Genomic DNA, 22991 nt, shown 5'->3' with positions numbered 1-22991 from the left:
CACACATGAAAGAGAGAAAAAACCAGTCTCCTCAGATTCTTATCCCTGCCAGAGCAGGAGCATCATCAAAAACACTGGCTGAACAAGTTGCACTAAATAATTAGGACACATGGGGGGACTAAAAGTAAAGAAAGACTAAAGCACAGATTTGCTGCAACGTTTCCACTTCACTGGAGTCAGAAACAAGACACAAGGTGCCTATTCTGGAAAACCAGATGTGGCTGCGACCAAACAAAACAGCATGGACAGGAGGGAAGGAGGGAAAAAGAAAACCCACAGAAGTCATTGTGACTTATGTCAGGATTTGAAGGTCAGACATGGAAAGAGTGAAGCCAGGGATGGAACTGCCTTGCAGGAGCAGCAGGGGTGCTGTGGGGTGAGGAAGGGCTGAAGGCTGAAGGGGCCCCACCTGAGCTACGGGTGGAGGTGAGGAAACATGGGGTTAGAGTCACCAGCAGGAAAAGCATCCAGCTGGGAAACTCCATCAGAGCACACAGCCTGCCTTCCCTGGAGGGGAGGGAGAATCCAGGGACTGAAGCATTTGAAAGTGCCAGAGCACCCTTTAGGAGCAGCCCAGGGCAGGCTGATAGACCTGAGGGGACTGTGCCATCTCCTGCCCCATCGCTCTAGCACTGGATGCAAATCATTCAGACAGCAAAACCCCCGACAACAAAAGCCACAAGCTCGAGATCCTTGTGATCAGATGAGGTGTCATGTGGTGACACATCCCCTGAAGCAGCAAGCCCAGAGCAAGGGGTACAGACCCTGCAGAGAGTCAGCTGCCTGCCCTCACCCTTCCTAGAAAGCTTTCAGAGGTTGCAAACACAAGCACATTCACCACAGTCATGTGTCACCGAGACCAAAGCTGTGTTAATTCAAAAATTAAGCTGAAAATGTTGACATGAAGCAGAGGAGGGAGGGAACAGGACTGGACAGTGCAGCAGCCATCTGACCCCAGCAGAGCTGCTCCCAGCCCCCACTCTCCTACAGAAACACCACACATTCCCTGCCCCATATAAAATATTTGTGCATCCTACATAATTTAGAATCCTATTAAATAACTTGACTCCCTTATTTTTCATAGCAGCAAATTCCATGAATTTTGCATTGAATAAAAATTCAGCAATCATAGCAGTTGCTAATTTCTGTGCTGGGCTCAGAGCAGCCTTTCACTTCCCCATAATGATTTTAAAACATTATCCTGCTGTTTCCTTTTTTCTATGCCTGGCATTGAAGAGCTCTGCAAACTATTTGAATAGCGCTGCTCTGAAAAAAAAAAAAAAATCCTGTAAGGGAGGAAAAATTAAATTCAATCATCACTCTACCCTCTGTGAACTGTGAAAGTCTTGGGAACATGAAAAGGTGCTTTCGAAAGGATGTTAAGCATTCAAAAGATTAGACAGCAATGTGCAATTAAATGTGTTCCACAACCCTTTGTCAGAGTATCCAAAACCTTACTTCTGCATGAACTTCAAATCCTCCCACTGGGAGCTTGTTCAAGTGGTTTACTTTAAACCTGTACTTTAGATATTCCATACCTTTCACTTTTATAATTCTTCAGCATATGCTAACACTGGCAGAGTTAATAGTAACTGACTAATTTTAAACCCTATGATTACTGGAGCTGATTTATATAGTAGCTTCACTTCACAATACTGCGAATCAGGCACGCAGTAATTGCCAAGTTCAATTTTAGCTCTGTCATACTGAAGCATTAGTTTTTATGCCTCAGCTGTTGCCTCCTCCATGCTATAGAGGTAAGTTGATAATGCAGTAGGTTTTGCTGCTAAATATCATAATATTATGATACCCCATGTCAGATTCTTGCAAGCTTTGTGAGCTATGCATCATCTATTAACTAAATACTTTATTAAGGGAACGCTTTGAAAAGGTTCCTATTCTAATTTAGCTCAGAACACTGAACACTGGAGAGGGAAGGGGGGAATGCAGTGATTTAATTCTCCACCAAAAGTGACTTGGTGGAGAGCACCACTCATCATCATCATCATCATCATCAGGAGCTGTGATGCAAAGGGGTCAGACCAGAATAGTGAGCACATCCCCTCCAGGTGAGGCCCCACACCCTGGCCTCAGGCCACAGCCTCCTGACACATTTAGGAGCAGTGCCAGGAGCTATTTTACCCCTAAAAACCACGAGTTTGGGGGGCTGTGAGTCCATATCCAACAGAGTGGCATCTTGGCCAAAGAATGGACATCTCAGGGCAACCTTCCCTCCCATGCCCACAGATGCTGCTGGCAGGGCTCATGGAGCACAGGTGGGACGAGCAGAGAGGACAGGGTAGAGCAGATGGGGGTCCCCAGGTACCCCTCACTATGAAGAGATGGGGCTCCACAGCCCAGGGACAAGCAGCACTTGCAAGAGGAACGAGACAGAACTGCTGCTGCTGCCTCACAGCTGAACCAACACTCACAGCTGGGCATTACCAGTAATCTCTTAATAGCCTTTGAGCCCCTGCTGGTCTAGTGGTAAAGGCGCCGCGCTATCACCGCGGAGACCCGGGTTCGATTCCCGGTCAGGGCCACTCCCGGGCAGGTGGGGCTCGTTAGCCCTTAAAGGCAACCCACCTACGTCCTAAGGACCTCGCTGCCACTGTCCAAGCTTGCTTGGCCCCGGCAGATGAACCTTAGGATTAAAGGGTGGGCTCAGTTCCACGCACACTGTGTCTCACCTAAAAAAAAAAAATCCAATGCGCAGGCTGGAAGGTGGAAAGACCTTCCCCGGATCTTCGCTCGCGAAGACTGGCCATTATAATAGCCTTTAAATCCACCCATCTCCTGGGCTTCAAGCTTTAAGGTTTTCTTTCTTTCTTTCTTTTATTTTTTTTTTTTATTAAAGTCTGCTCATATCAGATTTAACAAACGTGGGCAAAGTGGGACTGCCTCCTTTGCCATTCACACATGCCTTGGTGCCCAAGATCAGTGAAGATGGTAACACAAGCTGAAGCCCCAAAGTATCAGAGAAGCATCACGGAGGGATGCCCAAGACACAGCCCTGGGGATGGAGGCTGGGCACCTTCTCTGTGCCAGGCAGGAATGCCCAGGGGCAGAGCAGTGGGGTCTGTGCTTTGGTCCAGGGTTGATTTTTGCAACAGAAGAGTCTGTCTGTACACTCACCTGTCACTCACTCCTGTCAGTGTGCACTGATCTTAACCCCTTCCTCCCCTCCACAGCTCCCTCATCCCTAGGCAGATGCAGAAACCCCAACCCAAGCCAACACCCATGTGCTGGCCCCTGTGGGGAACCAAGGGACCCTCCTCTGATGACAAGCTCAGCAGGCTGTTGGCCATTCCCTGGGGAAACTCCCTCAATCAGCACTATCCTTCCCACATAAACCACATTACAAACACAGGATGGATGTGCAACCCATGATATTCCCCAACACTACAGTCCTTATTCCAGCTATGAAGTTTGTTGCTTGGGAACTCAGCAAAACCCACGGGGACAGGGGTGACCAGTTCAGTGGCCACCTTTCCCATTAACCCTCTCAGCACTGGAGCAAGGCAATGAGCCTGAAAGTGCATGAGCTTCATCTTTTACTTACTCTTTTTGCCCCAGTTTTCCAAAAGAAAGAAGGTGACATGCTAAGCAGCGAGCATCCTGCAAGCCTGGAGGGCTGGAGCTCCACTCCAGTGTGGCTCAGGGAAGTGTCCAGGGATCCCCCACCACAGGCAGCCACCTCTTCCCTGCAGCATTTTGTAGGAGAAGGTGGGGCATTTCACACACAGAGGAAGAGGAAGGAAGAGTGTGGGAATTCCACCAAGTGTGTGGTCACTGAGAGGAAGGAATAGGATTGATGAATTTTCCAGCTTCAATGATTTTGGTGAAACCATAAGCCCTGTGCCTCCTGCTTCAGGAGCCTACTCCACAAATTAAGTGACCACAGAGCCCAGGGAATTCAGAGGTGGAACTGATGTCTGAAATCACATTTTCTGCAGCCCATCAGGGATGTCTGACCAGTGCCACTTGTTTTAGAGCCTCTTCTCAGGTCAGTGCTGCTGACACACAACAGCCTGACAGAAACCACTGGTGGCTGAATCAGACTGTGTGTAACATAGTTGTAGGGTGCTGATGACACCTATGTTTTCAGAGGTCTTCTGAAGCTAAAGCTGAGCTTAAACCACACTTTCTCACTTGCATCACACCTGTACTTTCTTATGATCATCTAATGATTTCCCAGAGTGCAAACTCCCCATCAAAGTGGAGGGAGATGCCACAGCCCAGCCACAACCTCACCAACCCCGTGCAAGAACACTGATTTCCCCAGCAGCAGGACAGGGAAGACCAGTCTGGTGTTGGACATGGCCTCTCAGCACACAGGGCAGGACCATGCTCTGGTCTTGAGCAGCACAAGCCAGACATGCTGGTAATACAGAACTCACAGCACTGAGATTCTTCTACAAAATGACCCTGGAAAGAAATCCCCCTGGTAGCAATATCATTTCTCTCTCTTTTATATGCCCACATGTACACACCTTCTGTCCATCTCTGCTGTTTGTTTCAGGGACCATCCTTTCCCAAGTGCCACTAGAACTCATTTCAGCTGGGGCCTGAGAACTCTGCTGGACCACACATAGTTGCAGTGATACCCAACACGAATTTTTGCAACCTCCTAAGTTTAAACAAAGCCTTGTACCCACAGGAGCCACAAAGGAAGTCAGCAGAGCTCGTCCATATCCTCAGCTCACACAGAGCTGGGCCCCTCCACTGCCACCACTACATACTTGCCTGCAAAGCAGCAGGTTTGCATCCTATGGCCACACCCTTGACAGACAGAGTAAGGGAATCATGGAATGGGTTTGGTTTGGAAAGGACTTTAAAGACCATCTTGTTCCACCCCCTGCCATGGGCAGGACACCTCCCACTAGCCCAGGTTGCTCCAAGCCCCGTCCAGCCTGGCCTTGGACACTTGCAGGGATGGGGCAGCCACAGCTTCTCTGGGCAACCTGTGCTGGTGTTTTACAATTCTCATTGTAAAAAAAAAAAAAAATTCAATCCTTCCTTATATCTTTTAATTGACCCTCTTTTAGTTTCAAACCCTCACCTTTTGCCCTGTCAGAACAGGCCCTGCATGAAAAGTTTGTCCCTTTCTTTCTCACAGGCCTCCCTTAAGTACTGAGCACACAAGTTTGCACAGCATTTTACCACCCATGGTTTCACGGCTTCACACCAGCTGTGAGCTCTGTTTCACTTTTGGGCAGAGAAGGGGCACTGCCACAGCCGACACTAGAACTCTGCATCCTGGGTGAGGCTCTGGAATGGATCCAGCCACCAAACCTGTCCCAGCAGCACATCACACACAGCCCTGCACAGAAAGCACCTCCTGCCACAGCGGGGAACTAATCCCTCCGGCAGGATATCCAAGTCACTCCCGCCTGCGTTTCAGCATTTGTAGATAAAGAACTAAATGTAACATTAAGCTTAAAATAAAATCGTTAACACCTTTGCACAAAGAGATCTTGACTCCTCTTTCTAATGCATTTAGCCGCTTTTTAAGAAAACGTCCTCATTATTCTATGTGAAAGGAAAAAAGGCACGCAGGTGGTCCTGACTGTGTGTGTCTCCTACCACAGTTACATGACTAAACTGAACATTTACACAGCTCTGAACAACTGCTTGCAAAGGGTGTGCAGACAGCAGAGCCCTCAGATGCTGGACTCCTAACACCTGCTGTATTACACAGAATCGTGGAATGGTTTGGGGTGGAAGGGACATTAAAGCTCATCTCATCCCGTGCCCTGCCGTGAGGAGGGACACCTTCCACTAGACCACGTTGTTCCAAGCCCAGGTTGCTCTAGCCCTGTCCAACCTGGCCTTGAATATTTCCAGGGGTGAGGCATCCACATCACTGGATACTGCTGGAAAACCGATCTGTGCCAAGTTTCCAGCAGCCTCAGCTCCCTGTGTGCGTGCATGTGCAGGTCTGTGAGCTGGCTCTGGACACAGCTGGGGTGTGGGTGCTCAGGAGCCTTTGGTGCTCAGGCTGTGCAGGGTGACAGGTGACTGACTGCCCGTGCAAGGCACCTACACACACAGCACCAGCAGTGAAACACTTCTCTACTGCTTCCCATCCCATGTGGCAGGGTTAGATCCAGTTAGGAAAAACAAACAAGCAAGAAAACCCCAAACTGCAAGTGCAAGTTGGTGTTCGGATGAGAAAATAAAAGACACTGCGCCCAAGTCTTTATTCATGTGTTGACACATGGGGAGTCCACATTTACAACGCTGAAAACCTTCTTGCCACACCCCTGCAAACCACCCCCTGCCTCCCAGTTTCGGATGTAAATGCTTTAACCCATCTGTTGGGGCGGGATGCAGCATCGCTGAGGTGAGGGAAGGGAAGGAGCCTGATGGATTATATCAAGAACCAGCCCCCAGAGACCCGTGTGATGCACATCCCCACATCAGCCTGTCAGCTCCAGCATCCAGCTCCAGTGGGGTTTATTTGCTCCAGAGGAGGAATTCATTTTTCACTCAGCTAAAGTAACCCCAAAGTGCTTTCAAACAATATTCCTCTAATAGAGACATTACAAGAGCCATTATTTTCCTGTTTAGAGTTAAACTAAGCAAACACAAAGCTAACTTTATTTTAAACAAACTACCATCATCACAAAAAATAGATACCAAATAATCTCCTTCACCATTTAGGGACTTTAACTTCCATTTTTGCTCTTATTGAAGGAGACAAGAACACCAGCTTAGCAAATACTGGTTTGTGCAGCCACATGATAAGAAACTGGAAAACATTTCCCTCCAAATCCTCTTGCCTTATGAGAGTTAAGAAAGCTCTGTTTAATAACAATATATTTAAATTTCAAGCTCTCTTTCCTCCTACTTTCTAGAAAATTGTATATTCCAATGAACCACTGAAAAAAATACTCTTTCTAAATTATTGCCAATTATTTTCTTTCAAGTACTCCTAGTTGTCCGTGACCTACTATCAGGCTTCCTACCCATCCCACCAGCATCTGTAAGGATTGGGAGAGAGGTTGTGTTTGCTGCTATTCCCAGATAAATCCAAACCAGCTCAGAGGAAGCAAAGAGATTTGCTCCACAGCAAGCCCAATTCTTGCATCCTCCATGCCACAACACTGCTTGTTCAGACCATCTCTGAGCTCAGGCCCATTGGCCAGAGCCTGGAACTCCAGGTCACACCCAGCATCAGTCCACCTGGCAACTTTCCGTGCCTCGAGGCGATTTTTAAATGTCAGATTTATTAAGCAGCACAAGGATACCTGCTCACCTTCTGGGAAGCATCCCAAAGCTGCCACTGTCACCACTCCAGGGGTTCTTTCTATGCAGGGAAGCTTGGAGCCAAAGCAGGCACAGGTTTGCAGGTGGGATAAAACCCTGAGATGCCCAAGCAATGCTTCATCAACCTTATAAAGACTAATTTATTAGCTCTTCTACTCCAAAAACAAGTTCTGCCTTCTTTTACCCCTCTGCAGATTCACCAGCTCAAAGGAGGTTTCAGAGGTAAAAGTTGGACAAATTTTATCAATGAATTCAAATCTTGAGCTAAATCAGAAGGAGGAATGGATTTACCCTAATCCCCTCCAAACATTCATCAGCATCACCTGCCAGCTCAGCAGGACTTAATCCCTTTTTAATCTCTCAAAAACACTGGAGTAGATGTGGAAGAGGTTGGAAACACAGCAGTGGTGGATCTCTCTCTTATTTTCTTTTTCTAAAACATAATTCTGGCTGACAAATCACATTAAGCAGCACGTGGAAATTCACTCAGACTTTGCTAATATTACTTCCCAGGTAAACAACTGGTTAGACTGGGAGGGCTACAGAGTCTGGAATAGAAGAGATGCCCACCCAGCAGCCTTGCAGGAACACCAAGGAATACCTTGAAGTATTTCCAGGAAGGTGCTTCAGGAGCTGGAATCCCATTGTCTGGCTGGCAGCAAGCACAGGGACAGCACAGGCAGGCTTTGCCCTGGATCAGGGGGAGGGATGGGGTGGAGATGCACCAAGTGGCAGCACAGAACCCCACCCACAGCACCCACCAACGCCGCTGCAACCCCACCAGCAGAAACACCGACCCCAGTGCCAAGAAATCAAGCTTTGCTACGCAGGTACCACAAACAGCTCAAATCCCAGCCCTGAGCGAGTCACAGGGGCTTTTCATGCCTCCCACTGAAACTCCCAGTGACGACAGGGCTCAGATGGCGGGGACTGTCGTGGCCAGTGGCCTCCCACCCCTTGGGTGCCAAGCCAAGGGGACCCCTGGCACCCTGTGCCTGATGGCAGCGGAGCCGGCGCGGGGGCGAATCCCATCCAGCGCCTTTGGGAGCCCCCGGATGGGAGCGTTAGCGTGTGATTCGAGGTTTACATAACACCACCCAGCGATTTTGGCAGAAACAATTGGTATTAGCAAGGAAAAGGAAGCATCAGGAACAGCCGGCAGAGCAAAGAGACACCTCTCGCAGCAGCCCCCGGGCTAAGAGGGAAATAAATAACAAACGCAACAGAAGTGATGCTTGGGCAGGGAGAAGGAGAGGGGAAGCCTCTGCGAAGGGAAACAGAGCCTGAATCGTGGCTGAGATGAGCAGGGAATTAAACTCTCCTTTGTCACCTCCTTCCCACCCCTGCTGCACTCAGCTTTCCACTTCATCGGGGAGCTCCAGTCACCCCTGCAACACAAACACAGCGGAGGGAGAGCCGTGCTCCACAGGGCTCCAAAGCTGGGAGGGCTGAGCAGCTCCTGCTGAGCCTCCACCAGCCCCAGGGCCACTAATTCTGGGGCTCAGTCGTGTCCAGGCAGGGACCCAAACCATGGATAACCAGCCCTGAGGATCCTGGATCAGCCGGCAAAGGGCCGTGCTCTGAAACCTTCGGTCACACTCACTTCATCATTTTTAAGTCAGCTCAGCCTGGATGTTGCTGGGATGCATTTGGGATGTTACATTTATCACAGAATCATACAATATTTTGAGTTGGAAGCGACCCACAAGGATCATCAAAGTCCAGCTCCTGGCCCTGCACAGGACAGCCCAAGAATCCCAAAACAAATCAAACAAACAAAGTAGAAGCCCAAAAGAAGGCTGGATCTCCCCACTGGCCTCTCCAGTGGCTCCAGCAACGGCCAAAGGGATGAGGCCACCAGTTTCAGGTTGCCAAGGTAGCCCCTGTCCTGCTGTAGGTGCCACCCTGCCACCAAGAATCACAGAACCATTAAGGTGGGAAAAGATCTCTGAGATCGTTGAGTCCAACCATTAACCCAGCACTGCCAAGCCCACCCCTAAACCATGTCAGTAAGCAGCACATCTACATGTTTTTGGGAGCACATGCTCAGGCTCAGAGCATGGGACAGCAACCCCCAGCCCTATTTCACAGGATCTGAGGACATCTGGTCCCCTCAGCACTCTGGGCTGGTAACCCAGTGATGGGAAGAGCTACAGCAGCTCTTCAGGAGCCCCTGGGTCCTGGAGCCTTCATGCTGTAAGTGCACTAAGCAAGGAGACAGGCTGTTCTGAGGACCTTTTTGTGCCAGGCAGAGCATCCCTTCCAAGCTGGCACTGCCCCCATGCCCATGGCACAGTGACAATGACACAAGCTAAAACCCCAGATCCAGCAGCAGGCTCTTCCTGCCTCCGAGCTACCCAAGATTTCCAACTCTGGAGGCAAATAAGGGGCTCCACTTGAGCTTCAGGAAATCATAAGACAATTCCTCAAAACAAGAGGATGTTGAAACCCACGCTTCCCAGAGAATTCCAGCAGTGCTTTCCTGCAAATGGGAATGGTACCTGTGACTTCACATGCAGCTTGTGGAGAGGAAATCTGGATAGCAGGCCTCAAAATCAATCTCAAGCAGAAAAGTTTCCATGACAAACCTGGACTTGCTTGTGATACAAGGAACCTATTTTAAAATCCAGTTTGGGTTAGAAGGCATCTTAAAGACTATTTCATGCCACAGACAGTGCAGGAAGGTGCAAGAGTGGGAGAAGTAGAGGATAATTCTGTAAAAGGCTGCCCTTGTTTCCAGCTCTTCACTAATTTCCTCTCAAATTTGCACATTGTGACCTTTCCAGGCAAAAAATAATGAAAAAAATTAGAATAAATACATACATAAATAAAAAATAAATAATAGTAACACATGCAGCGAAAGGATGCCAGAGCCAGCTCTGGAGCCTGCAATCTCCATCCCTGCTCCTCCAGGATGTGTTTCTAAATCTCAGTCAATACCACATGTTTTCCAAGGAATGAGGCATTTCACATTTTATTAATTCCAACTAAAGCCCTTTTTATTACAAACTTTCTATTTAGCATTTGATTGCAGCCGTCACCACTGAGACTCTCCCTGTATCAGAGCAGAAAATCTATTGATATTTTTCTCTCCTGCCATCTCAATCCCAGAAGGTGCTATTGGAATTAGTTTAAATACACTTCGGGAAGTCTTTTCCAGCCTCAGCTATTTCATGATTTCAAGCATGTATTTCTTTCTTTGGTGCTCTCACACAAATTTGGGAGCCCACTTCCACAGATGACTGAAAGCTACGTGTTGTTACTGCCATCCTGATTTGGCCTCTCCCAAAAGAAGGCCATTATATGCCACCTAACTCACTTACAGGGCTGAAAGCTCATGAACTAAAAATACCATTTTGGTATTTTTCCCCTTTTCAAAGCCTAACTTTTAAGCGGAAAAACTCATTGAATATAGTTTTCAAAAAAAACCCACTCTGGTCTGATTCAAATCAAATGGTTAAATACTCCACATGTATCGTTTGGCACAGCCAGGACAGAACTATCTGCTTTGCAAACAGATGGCCACCCACTATTAATTTGCCACCTTGACACAGAAAGGAAGGTTGTCAAATAATTAAAAAACAAACGTCACTAGTCTTCAGTTCCCATTATGACCTGCAGCTTTTTCTCTTTATCTTTAGTGAGGGGAAAAAAATTAAAAAGAAATATATATATACATATATATATATAAACAACCCCCCAGTAATGCAGACATGACTCTGGTTTTCTTGGCATGTGATAAATGCTGTTCTCAGCTTTAACAGATTTATCATGTTTAAACCACTGTGTCGCCAACATCAGTCTGGGGTAGAGGAGCCCAGACCATAATTCCAGTGCTGGTCCCTAAATATCCCCAGATTGAGGCCTGACCTCACTGTCTGGCTGCAGGGTTGGACCCATGGCGCTTGCTGGAAGGTTTTTTTCTTCAAGGGCTGTTTGATCTTCAATCAACAACACTTATCAGTGGTAAAGTCTGCCAGCCATTCCAAAAAGTTGGATATTTTTAACAGCACATTCTTCTTCTCCTTTGAACGCTATTTAGAGACAAGATAATGCAGCAGAGGAAACGTTGCCTCCCTGGGTTGAACATGGACAAAACAGAGCAGGATCCTATCAGGGGGAGGAACATTTTCCAGAGCTACAAGCCCCAGTTTCTGTGTCTTATGTTCCCCCCGGCCCCAGTATTTCTGCTTTTTCTTCCTCACATGAGAGCCAAATGCTTTTTTGTGCCCATTGCATAAGTTGGAACAAACCAAGATAATTCAATTAAATGTTTCCACACAAAACTTCCCCTGAAGTTTTCATAAATTTGATTTCTATGCTGTCAAAGTTTCTTTTCTTTTTGTTAAGGACTCCAGGGCACACTGCCCCTCTTCTGAAATGAGGGACTAGAGATGTAATTCCCTGAAAATACATCATTCTTGCATTGCAGGCACACTGTGCCGAGATGGCTCACTGTATAAAAAACCCTTTGTTCAAAGAAGTATCCATGAAAAGTGAGAAACAGGGAATGGATCTGAACTGTCACTGACAGAGGAAAAAAAAGTTTAGGGTTCAGTAACTGTAAGCGATGACACAAAATCACAGAACGGTTTGGTTGAAAGGGACCTTAAAGAGCACCAAGTTCCACCCTCTGCCGTGGGCAGGGACACCTTCCACCAGCCCAGGTTGCTCCAAACCTCATCTAACCTGGCCTTGGACACTGCCAGGGATGGGGCAGCCACAGCTTCTCTGGGCAACCTGTGCCAGGGCCTGCCCACCCTCACAGAAAAGAATTCCTTCCCAGCATCCCATCTCACCCTGTTCTCTGGCAGTGGGAAGCCATTCCCTTTGTCCTGTCACTCCATCCCTTGTCCCCAGTCCCTCTCCAGCTCTTCTGGAGCCCCTTTAGGCTCTGGAAGGGGCTCTCAGGTCTCCCTGGAGCCTTCTCTTCTCCAGGTGAACCCCCCCCGGCTCTCCCAGCCTGGCTCCACAGCAGAGGGGCTGCAGACCTTGGAGCATCCTCACAGCCTCCTCTGGAGTCGCTCCAGCAGCTCCACATCCTTCTTATGTCGGGGGTCCTTACCTACCACCTTCCCAGGGAGAGGGAGGAGATGCTCAGGGCATTAACTGCTGGGTAAACCTGGCTGGAAAGGTGAAGCTCATACATAGGTATAAAAGTGGAGATCCACATCTCTGGAAAAGAGAAGACTTCTGGGATGCCCTGGGCTCTGCTTGCACTTCTCCAAGGACCCAGATCTCCTGTAGTGGATGTTCAGTGCTCAGGATGGTTCAAATTATTCATAAAATAATTCTGGGGTGCCCAAAATGAGCTTCTGGAGACTGAGACCTAGAGGTTCACAGAGAGGATAAATGGCCCAGGCACCACACAGCCCTTCTCTCCCAACCCTGAGCACTGGCAAGAGCGGGCTCCACTCTGCAAGCAGGAGGTGGAGAAGAAGATGAAGAAGAGGAAGATGGTATTTTCTAGAGAGCAGAGGAGAGGAGAGGAGAGAAGGATCGCGGTGCACAGGCAGACAAGCTGAAAGGAAAGGGGATGGTGCCTCCCTGATGAGTCCAGACGGGAATGGAAACTCTGAGTCATCAGTAGGTTTTGTGGGAAGAGAAACCTGCTAATATGATCCAGCTAATCTGATAAAAAAGTGCTCCTCACCATCACCAAGGTGGAAGGGGATCCATGGGGTCGCAGGGGAAAATACAGCCTGGGTGACAGTGAGGACAGTGACGTGTCACCAGAGAGGAGGGTGGCATGTGGCAGCACACCCAGAGCTTGTCCTCTCCCTCCCCTGAGCACCACAGTGCCAGGGGCTGTCCCAGACCTTCTCTGCAGGACTGGGGGGGGGTCTCTGCTGCCTGGAAGAAGATGCACATCAGGAGAGGGGAGAAGCAAGTTTTACAGCCACCCTGCTGGGGAACAGCTCCCTGTACTGCCACCCCCATCTTCCAGCTCCTGCCAAGTCAAGAGATCCTCAGAAACACTGGAAAAAACAAAAGGAGGCAGCACGAGAGCAAGAGGCTGAGTCCTTAAACCAACAGAAAAAAAAAAATATTCAAACATCTCCATTTTAAACACTGGCACAATCCTGCCTCCCGTGTCCAGGTCCAGGCCAGAAACAGAGCCAAGGAACTGCCTCAGACCAAGACTCACCCAATTCCTGCAGATCAGGGTCCTCAGAAGCCACGTGCAGCAACCAGCACAAACCAGTGCTCAAATAATCTCTCCACAGGAACAATTCCTGGTCTGGGGCCCCCCCGTTAACACCTCCCTCCCAGCTCCCTTCACCACCGAGCTGAGCTGCAACTGCACAGTCGTCAGGAGGAGATTTAATTATATCTGCAGAGGTCAAGCCACCTATGCAAAAGATGATGGTGGAGGAGAGAGATTCTGTGGCATAATGCAAAGATTTCCCCTGCAGCAGCACGGCAGCCAGGGCCATTTCTCAGAGAAGAAATGGCATCCATCAGAACAAAACCTCCAGGGAGAAACAATAGGAAGAGGTGGAGGGGAGGTAGACAATTAATATATTTAAATCTGGTGATTTAAGTGCAAAATCGGGCAATTTAATGTTGTTTTCTATCACTTTATCTGTATTTTTTAAGAGTGGTTTGATCAGTGCTTGCTTCAGTAAGTTTTGTTGGGAGATTCCCCCCCCAAAGTTGAACTGTGTATCCCCAACTATACCCTATAATTATATATATTATATATTCTATATAATATAAATTTTATATAATACATAGAATTATATAGTGTGTGTATATTAACTATTACATATACTACATCATTTATATATAATATAGATCAGAGCATACCATTTAACTATACTATGCATATAAATTTATAGCATATAAATTTATATATACTATAGAATATAGCATATAGCAGTTATACATAATTTATGTACAGTATTATAGAATAGGTGTTATGTATTGTATAATTTTTATATATATAACAGATATTATGCATTATATAATTTAATTTATACACCTTTAAAACAGGTGTATAAAATCACGAAGGTGGAACATTAGAGCTCAAACCTCCAACTGGGAATTAATAGTCTGAAAGCTCTAATCACACTAACACTTTACCCTGACTTGAGAAACACTGAGTAAGACATCAAGAAGAGGCAGAGATGGTGGTACACGACAGTTCAGACAGAAGCCTTGCACTCACCGGATGGAAAATTGTCAAGGAAAACACATTAGCAACACAATAACTTATTTTTAATGTAGAGCTGTTAGGAAAACACAATTATATGCTTCATTTATACTGCAAGATATAACCCGACTTATGGTAAAAACATTTAGAGCTCGTTTTGTAAAACAACAGAGGAGTACAAAGGTAATAGGAGAAAAAACTGTGCCCCTCGAGGGGATCACACTCCCCCAGCCCAGTGGGGCCAGTCCCCACGGAGCAGCCTCACCTCCCGCTCCTTGGATCCAGCAGCAGAGATGTAAAGTGAAGGCAGAATGAAAATTAACATTTTTCTTCAAATGCTGCAGAAATATCACAGTGGTGACAACAACCACCGGGAAAAGAGCTGGCAGTGCCCATCCTTACAACGAGCAAAAGCTGCAAGGGCTCTGCTCCAGGTGCTCTCCCCCTGCCCTGGCATGAGGATCAGCCATGCACTATCCAAGCTAAAGGATGCCCTGTTCTGTTAAAAGCAAAATACAATTTGTGAACAAGATGTTTTCTCCATTAGGCACAAACCGATCCCAGCACCTACGGCAAGCTCAGATGTCCAAGTCCAGAGCTGTTCATGGATTTATCCCACAGTTACAGTGGCATAACACCCATAGGATATAGACTATTGTTTTAGGGGGCAATGTTATTACTGATTTGAAGAATCATAAATAAATCAGAGAAACTTGTACAATTTTGATCCTGAATTTTTGGTCTCTCTTGATGCCTTTTCTGATACAGGGACTGCTGTGGATCAGGCCCTTGACAAGGTCATTCAGAACCAGCCTCAACAAACATGTTGTTATATACAAATCAGACCAGTCCTCAAAACATCTCACACTGTTCCAAAAACAACCTGATTAAATCCCTCCCTCTGCACATGCAGAGAGAACAACAATTTCTATGAATGGATGGACATTCATTACTTAGCTCCCAATCCCTGACTTAAAGCCCAAGGCAAAATGGAGCTTCAAACATTTTCTGCTCACAACCCACCAGAGACAGCTCCAGAGAACACAGGGTTGTCCCACTGAGTAACTCAACCACTTTTCAGAGGAAGGCCTTGCCCATATTCAGGGCCTAAAAAAAAAAAAAAAAAAAAAAAATCCACATTTGCAAATCAACAGGAGCTGCCTGCCAAATGAGAATGAGATGGGCCTCAAATTAAAAATCTGCTGGACTTTGTTCTCCATCCAAAACCCTCCATCTCCAAAGAAAGATTTATGTTACTTCAAAACAGAGTTGGCTTCGAAAGTAGAAAGGGAAGAGAATATATTTTATCTTCCAGAATGGCAAAGCTGTTCTGGAACAAGGAAAAAGGGACCATGTTTATCACTGCAATGTACAATTTATTGTGAAAGTCAAAACAGAATGTTCCACAGAAATGCATTTGCTACATCGACCCAGGCTCATACCAGCAGCTCAGATCCCATTTCTGAAGGGTTCTTAAAAGAAGAAGAGAGCATTGGTTGCAGATTAATACTCATCTCATGACTAGTAGATTTTAATTATCCGTAATTTATGATGGTGTATTGGCAAAATAGTTTTTGCCAATTTATCAGCCTAAAAGGAAAGACAGAGGGTGTGCGTGGAGATGCAAAGACACAGAGTCCCACTAGAAAGATCCAGGAAAAGGTTTGATGGTGCTGATTAATCCTAGAGAAATGCTGCAGGGTTAACAGCTCCCCAGCATTCCCAAGCACCACAGGCACCTCCAGGATGACAGAAGTGTGCCTGCTCTGCAAGGATTCAGCATTCCCAGGCTGGATCCTCCTCCTCCCCATCAATCAGTCGCTGCCCTTGGTGGAAACTGGGCACCGTGCACTGATCGTGGTAACACCAGAAGCACTGCAAAGAATTTATACTGGAAATGTATTTCTGCAGGAAGAATAGAGAGATGTTAATTCACTCCCTAAAGATGCCCCTGGGGAGCAGGGAGCAGGATCACTCCTCCTGCATCACGGCATCACTGTGCACACCCAGTGTGAAAGAGCACAGGGTACTGCGCTCGGGCAAGATTCCTGCCATGTGCCTCCCTTGGCAAGGCAATTTTTCCTGAGTTGAGAATGCAAAACTCCCTCCTGTACTTTGTGGACTCTCATACACACAATTTAGGACCTGGGAAAATCCTTCCTTGCTGGTATGTCAGCCAGCACACCGTTGCTAAAGCTCTGCTAAGAGCAAAATGAGCCCTGGTGTTACTGAAATGTGTGTTTTTTTCCCATGGTTTATGTATTGTGAAATACAGCTGAAGAGTCTCTCTAGAGCTTATGTGGGAAAAAAATCCCCAAATTTTCCTGAAGCAACTGGAGGGATGTGAAAATACCCACCATAGACCAACAATCCCCTTAGGTGGTGCAGGAACATGCTGCCTCTCACTTACAACACCATCACAACAACACAGGCAGCCTGAAATCCTGTGAGAGCTCCACTTTCATGGCAAGGGAGCAGGAGAGGGTCTGCAGCACATACCAATGCCCCAGGAAAAAGGGGATTCTGACCCAGATTTAAATGAGAAATCCAAAACAGAGGTAAGTGTTCCCTCAGCGGGGTGCAGGCGGCCGATGACACAGATGGGTGTCGCAGTCTGGATGAGGGCTCCTTTCAGAGATGGTACCACTTTCAGCTGAGCATCCCCAGTCCTCGTGGCCACTGTGCAGACACAAGAGGTGTTCCTGCTGTGCAGTCCCAGTGGTGGAGCAGGTCCTGGATGCAGCCCACAAGGAAGTTGGTGAGAGGTTGGCACCCCGGGGTGGGAAATACTCCTCACAGCGTGCCCTTTGGCGTGGCTCCGGGAACGTGCTGCTCCTTGTCACCCCCATACCTTGTGCTGAGCCATCACAGCCCTAAAAATCCTGCCAAGGAGCATCAGTCCTCCAGGCTGCAACCGCTGGGAAGTCTGAGGTTGGTCCACTTCCAGCTGTCATGGCAGGCTGCTCCATGCAGGATGAGCTGACAGGGACTGGTTTACGTGGGGAGCCCTTTTCCCCTGCCTCGGTGCCACTGGTATTCCTGATGCATCAGAACTCCTCACCAAACACAATCAGCAGTGGGGGAGGCTCCTTCTCACCCTGCCTGACAGGGTGGGAGGGATCCCATTATCCACTCGTGGGTGCCCAGCCCTTTGCTACCCCCTTCATCCCACTCCCAGTGGCCAGCCCTTCAAGGGAAAACAGGGATGCTGGGGAAGTGGTTAAAGAAAAGGTACAAATACCCCCTTCCAGGGGTGGCCCTGACTGAATGTACATTCCCATTTCATTATCCTTCTCAACATCCCTTGTCCTTTCAGAAATGGAAATGCTGATGCGCAATAGGGCCCTCTGTAGCTGCAAAGAGAAACTGTGGCTTATTGCAGGGCACAGGTGGGATGGGAGACCTCCCAGTAAAACAATATCACGTCCACTAAGTGCACAAAACAATTCCATTAACATTTCAGGATGCTCTGGGCTCAGGCACATCTCCCCAGCAGCTCACAGCAAATGGGCAGAGCTCTGCCGTGTTCCCAGTGAGTTATTTATGCACAGTGACACGGCAAAGTCCTTCCCAGCCTCACTGCCTCTTCCCAAATAAATAAATAAATAAATAAATAAATAAAGCAACCGTTTTGAACAACAACAACAAAAAAAAACCAAACACTTGAAACTGAACACAACAAACCCTTTAAATAAAAGGGTTTTAGAGCCCTTCCCTAAACTCAGCTAAGCAGAAGACAGTGAAGAGCCTGTAAGTGCTCCTTGCCCAGGGTCCTTCCTAGAGATGGGTTTTATCTGGGATAGCTGCATGCAATACTGGGAGAACTTTTATTTTTCCAGTCCACCCTACCATCCCCTGAAGCTTTTTGAAACAGAAATGCTTTGAGGCAGACACTGTTCTAGCCCAGCTCTGAGCTGAGCCGCCAGCACCAGACAGGAGCGACGGGGTTGGAACTGGTGTGAGGTTCTGGAGTTTCCCAGAGTATCCCATGTAGGTCTGAGAAGCAGGAGCGCTCAGGCAGTGCTCTCCGTGGCAGGCACAAGATAACAGCGTGCTGTTGGTGATCCTTGGCGGTATCCCACCCCACACCAGCCGGAGTTCTCCAAAGCAAAGGCAGCGGGAGACACCTCTGCCCGCTCCACGGTTTGACTCCAAAGTTACAACCATTGTACCTGCACTCGGCCGGGAAAACAAAGTCAACCATCTCGTCCCTGGCTTCCTTCCAGCAGCCTCATCCCACAGACAAACGTGCACGGCTGTGCATAAGCAAATGTCATTTGATAACTCAGAAGAGAAAAGAAGGGGCGGGGGGGGATGGGGGGGAAGCGCCCTGAATATCAGCAAAGGGTAAGTCACTTCCTTTCTTCTCCCGCTGCCTTAAGATTCTCCGTTGCAGTGACAACAGCAGCATCTGGTGGCAGTGGTCAGTACCTGGGGTGCTCCTCTCCGGTGTCCCATCCATCCACCCTGGCCAGCACCAGCACCCATCGCACCCGCTCGCTCGCCCGGGCCGAGCTCGCTGGAGGCGCAGAGGAGGCGATTTCCCCGCACAGCGAGGACCCGCGGATCAATTGCGACCGCCTAATCCGGGACTAATCTCAGGGATTCAGGCCACGGATGAGCTCACGACGAGGGGCCCCGTGCCCCAAGGCTCGGGTGGGCACTGCTGGGGGCACACAGGACCACCGAGCCCACCCCAGCCCCTGCACGGAAAAGCGGGCGGCAAACTAAACCATGCTGACATCCGACAACTTGTCGGTAAAATCGAGTTCCCGAAGCCAGCAGGATTCGGGGGCAGCCGCAGTTCCCACTGGCACACGCTCACATTATCCCAGATTTCGGCTTTCACGCACTACGGGCCGATGTTTCAGTGGCACGGGTGTCCTGCTCCCGGGTGACCCAGCTCCCGTTAGTATTTTAAGAGCATATTTAGCATTTTAAGAGCAACGGCAATGATAATAAACCAGTTTGAAAACGGCAGAACGCGGATACAGGTGAAAACAACAAAAGTTGTTTCCTTTGTGCATAATCTGGCATCTCAAAATAAATGAGAACTATTAGGTTTGCTACAACTTAATAAAAAGATATAAATGACCCAAGTGGCGGAGAACACTTAAATACATACCCTGATACATAAAGATTAATTTGCCGTGTCTGGAAAGCCATGCAGGTTTCCCTCTGCTTCTGTCAGAAGAGTTTGATCACAAACTATCAGAACAGTGAGATGAGCCGAGAGCATCCTGAGCTGCCGTCCCAACGCAGGAAAGTATTTTCTCCCTTTATTAACTTTTTCAAAACAATTACCCGATTTTGGCCCGGGAGGCAGCAAGGATTCTGCCTCGGATGATCCCCCTCCCTCCAAAGGGATCCGTATCCCACGGCTTTGTAGCTGAAACATCAGCTACAAACGAAGACGATACTAGCAGAGAACTCCTTATCCCTGAAGGAGCATCTATCCCCTCCGCTTCGCCTTCTCTAGGATGAAGGAAATTTCCTACAGCACCTCCGCGCTCTCAAATATCCCCTGCGCATCCCTCTCCCGTTACAAGAGGAGGGTGCTTCACTTTGCAGCTGCAGCGAGCGGGGGAAATGTGGGTTAGGGAGGTCTCGCCGCCGTGCTGTGGGTCTGGGAGGGCACACACACCCCCCTCACCCCCCAGGGCTGGGTGTCCCCTCCGCGGGAGCGTAGGCAGGTGGGGGGACGGAGGCGGGGGCCGGGGCCGGAGCCCCCGCTCGGGAGGAGCCGCGACCCGGCTTGCGAAGAAGGTGCAGAACAACAACGCGGCGAAGAACAACAGGAAAAAAAGTACCCGACAACAAACGCAACAACCACCACCAACCCCCCGCCCCCAAAACCCCGCGCATCGCTCCGGGCCCAGCGCCCCCGGAGCGGAGAAGGTTAAACAAGCCCGGCACGGACACACCGACACCCGCTCCCCCCGCGCTCCGCTCCCGGCCCGCCCCGCCGAGCAGCGCCCGGGGCTCGGGCTCCCCCTCTCCTCTCCCAGACCACTTTCAAAATTCCCTCCCGCCGGAGCCCGGCGCCGCCGGCACTTTCCTGCCCCTTTTCCCCGCGGAGCAGCGGCGGGACGGGACGCGGCGAGCGCGGCCGCCCGGGGGACCCCCGCGCCGGTACCTTGTTGCAGTGATAATAATCCAGCGGGCCGAGGCAAGTGGGGTCTGCGCCGGGCAGGGAGCCCACGGCGGGGGGGGCGGAGGGGTAGAACCGAACGTCCATGCCGGGGCTGCGGGCGGCGGCAGGCGGGGGCTCCAGCGGGCATGGACCCGGCTGCGGCGGCGGCGGTGCCTCTGGCGCGGGGAGAGGGCGGGGAGAGGGCGGGCGGCGGCGCAGGGGGGGCGGGCGGCGGCCCCCGGCCCGCCCCGCTCCGCGCCGCCCCGCGCCGGGGCCGCTATTGTTCGCGGCGGGGCCGGGCGGCTCCTCCCGGGCTGGGCCAGAGGGGATGGAGCCCCCTCGGAGCCGGCCCGCTGCGGCCCCTCTCGCCCGTCCCCGACCGCCCCGGCGAGGGGGGAAGTTGAGACAGCGACGCCGCTTCCCGCTCCTCTTGTCACGTTTTGTGCGTTTCCCCCCTCCCCGCCCCCGGCCCAGCCCGCACCGGTGCCCGGTGTGCCCTCTCCCGACACAGGACGGTGCCCAGCAGCCTGCGCTCCCCTCCGCACCTGGCGCCCACCCGCCGGTGAAGGATGCTCTTCATCGCCCTAAATAGGACGCCATTAGGGACCCCCGAATAGGTTCCCCCACTTAAGAGCCCCTGAATGCACCGTTTCTGGAAGCGCCTTCCCCACGCGCCCTCCCACCCGGGAGGGAACAGCCAGCCTCAGGTTTTGCACCTGGCACCGGCCCCCAAGGCTTGGAGACCCACGTTCTCCCACCACCCGGATTTCCACGCTCCCGTCTTTATGTGGACCCTGCTGCTGGAAGGCAGCACCCATCCATGGCCGCCCTCTGTGCCATCCCCCTCCAGCTCCCACGGGCCGGGACTTCCAGGGCACAGCGGAATGGAACCCCCAAATGCGGCCGTGGGGAGGGAGGGTGGAACAGCGGAGGGGAACAGGCTGGACGCGCAGGGGTCCCCCTTCCTCGCTCTCCCGCTCCCTTCCAACATCTCACAACAGATCCCTTTAGAAAACCAGCCCGGTGGGGGAGAATATTGTATCCAGGCTGTTTTTGCAGTGCGTTATCCCATTCCCAGATAGAGGGGAAACGCTTGAAAGTTACGGCGGTCGATCCCTAAGCTCTCAGAGAGCTCACAGGACTGATGGAGTCAGTTTTCTGGCAAACCTCCGCTAGAAATGGGTTTACTTATTTATTTATTTTTTTAAAAACCTCATGACTCCGAAGGCACATTTGCCATGTGCACCCTACAAGACTCTGTGTAGCTGGAAAGCTGAGCTAAATAAATGCTGAGTTCTTCCACGAGCGTCTTTCATTGCAAAAGCGTGGCCAACTCCTGCCAAATTCAAGGAGGGGGGAGGCGGGCTGGGGTTTCGAGGGAATGCCAGCTCCAGGAATCAAGTGATTATGTAAAAATCGTAGCTCTCATTTAAATTAAAAACAAGCTTTCAGCCCTCGTGATGGTGGAAAAAAAATTGATTTAAGGATAAAAATTGACTCGGGCACAAAAACTGCTTCGCATTTATTACTATTTTTCAAACGGTATGATTTTTCTGGAGAATCAGCATCGATCCCTCTGCATTTAGCAGCAAAGCAGGTCGGCTTGGGGGAGTTCTCCACCAGGCAAGCTGCTCCAGGGCTCCAGGTCAAAGGCATTACAGAGATGTATAATATTTTGCATTAAAACTTTGAATATCTGTGCTCAGCTGATCTGTGCCCTTCCTGATTTACACGCACCCAGAAAGGACTGGTTTTCCCTCTCTCCCTGTTTCAGCAAATACTGAACTGACATGTCACATTATTAGAGCTTCATTATTTTTGTAAAACCCTCCCAAGTAGAGTGACTGGTATATTATGAAGTATAAATAATTAAAACTAAATGAGAGTTGTCAAAATAATGGAACAAAGTGTATTTTATTATGCATTATTCTGGCTTGTTTATCCACAAAATTCAGTAATTAGTAAGCAGCCTCTGAGTCATTAGCAAGGTTTTACTGTATTATTATCTTTATTAATTATCATAATTATTATATTTCATATATTGTGGAGTCATTGCTAGCAGCTTTGCAGTTAAGGTTGAATTGGCTTTTCCACTAAAAGCAGGATTTAATTCTGTTGTTTCCTACAAAAATTAACACATTTCATCACCAAACGTGCAGCATCTCTCCAGCAGATACAACCCAATTTCTTTTCAGTGCCTGAGACACCCCAAAGATCCCTTTCAGACCATTTAAAAGCTCATTTTCCCCCGTTTTCTTAATGCCTCCTCAGATTTACAACAATCAGCCCTGTCAAACTTTGCACGTTCCTGTGCCTCCGTTAGACCTCAAACAGAGACTGATCTGAAACACCCGTCATCACAAAGTGTTATTGCTATTAATAGCCAGAATGCTTTTATATGTATATATATATATATAAATATACATGCTA

The 22991-nt window shown here is 49.2% G+C and overlaps 1 protein-coding gene across 3 annotated transcripts in view; it reads right to left on the bottom strand.

Annotated features, from left to right (window-relative positions):
- Positions 1-22991, bottom strand: part of TOX2 (TOX high mobility group box family member 2) — a 154080-nt gene that overhangs the window by 130970 nt on the left and 119 nt on the right. The window contains exon 1 of one of the 3 annotated variants that reach the window (XM_050313846.1): positions 20565-20712. The exons of 1 other annotated variant lie outside the window; for it this stretch is intronic. In XM_050313846.1, coding sequence (XP_050169803.1) covers positions 20565-20666 — 102 coding nt within the window. In that variant the 5' untranslated portion in view covers positions 20667-20712. Of the gene's footprint in view, positions 1-19553; positions 19823-20564; positions 20713-22991 lie in introns of those variants that run through there. One more of the 3 variants, XM_050313848.1, reaches the window with a different exon arrangement.

This window comes from Myiozetetes cayanensis, unplaced genomic scaffold, assembly GCF_022539395.1.
Source record: "Myiozetetes cayanensis isolate MyiCay16 unplaced genomic scaffold, myiCay2020 scf19, whole genome shotgun sequence".
NCBI lineage: Eukaryota > Metazoa > Chordata > Aves > Passeriformes > Tyrannidae > Myiozetetes > Myiozetetes cayanensis.
This window is presented reverse-complemented; position numbering and strand designations above follow the sequence as displayed.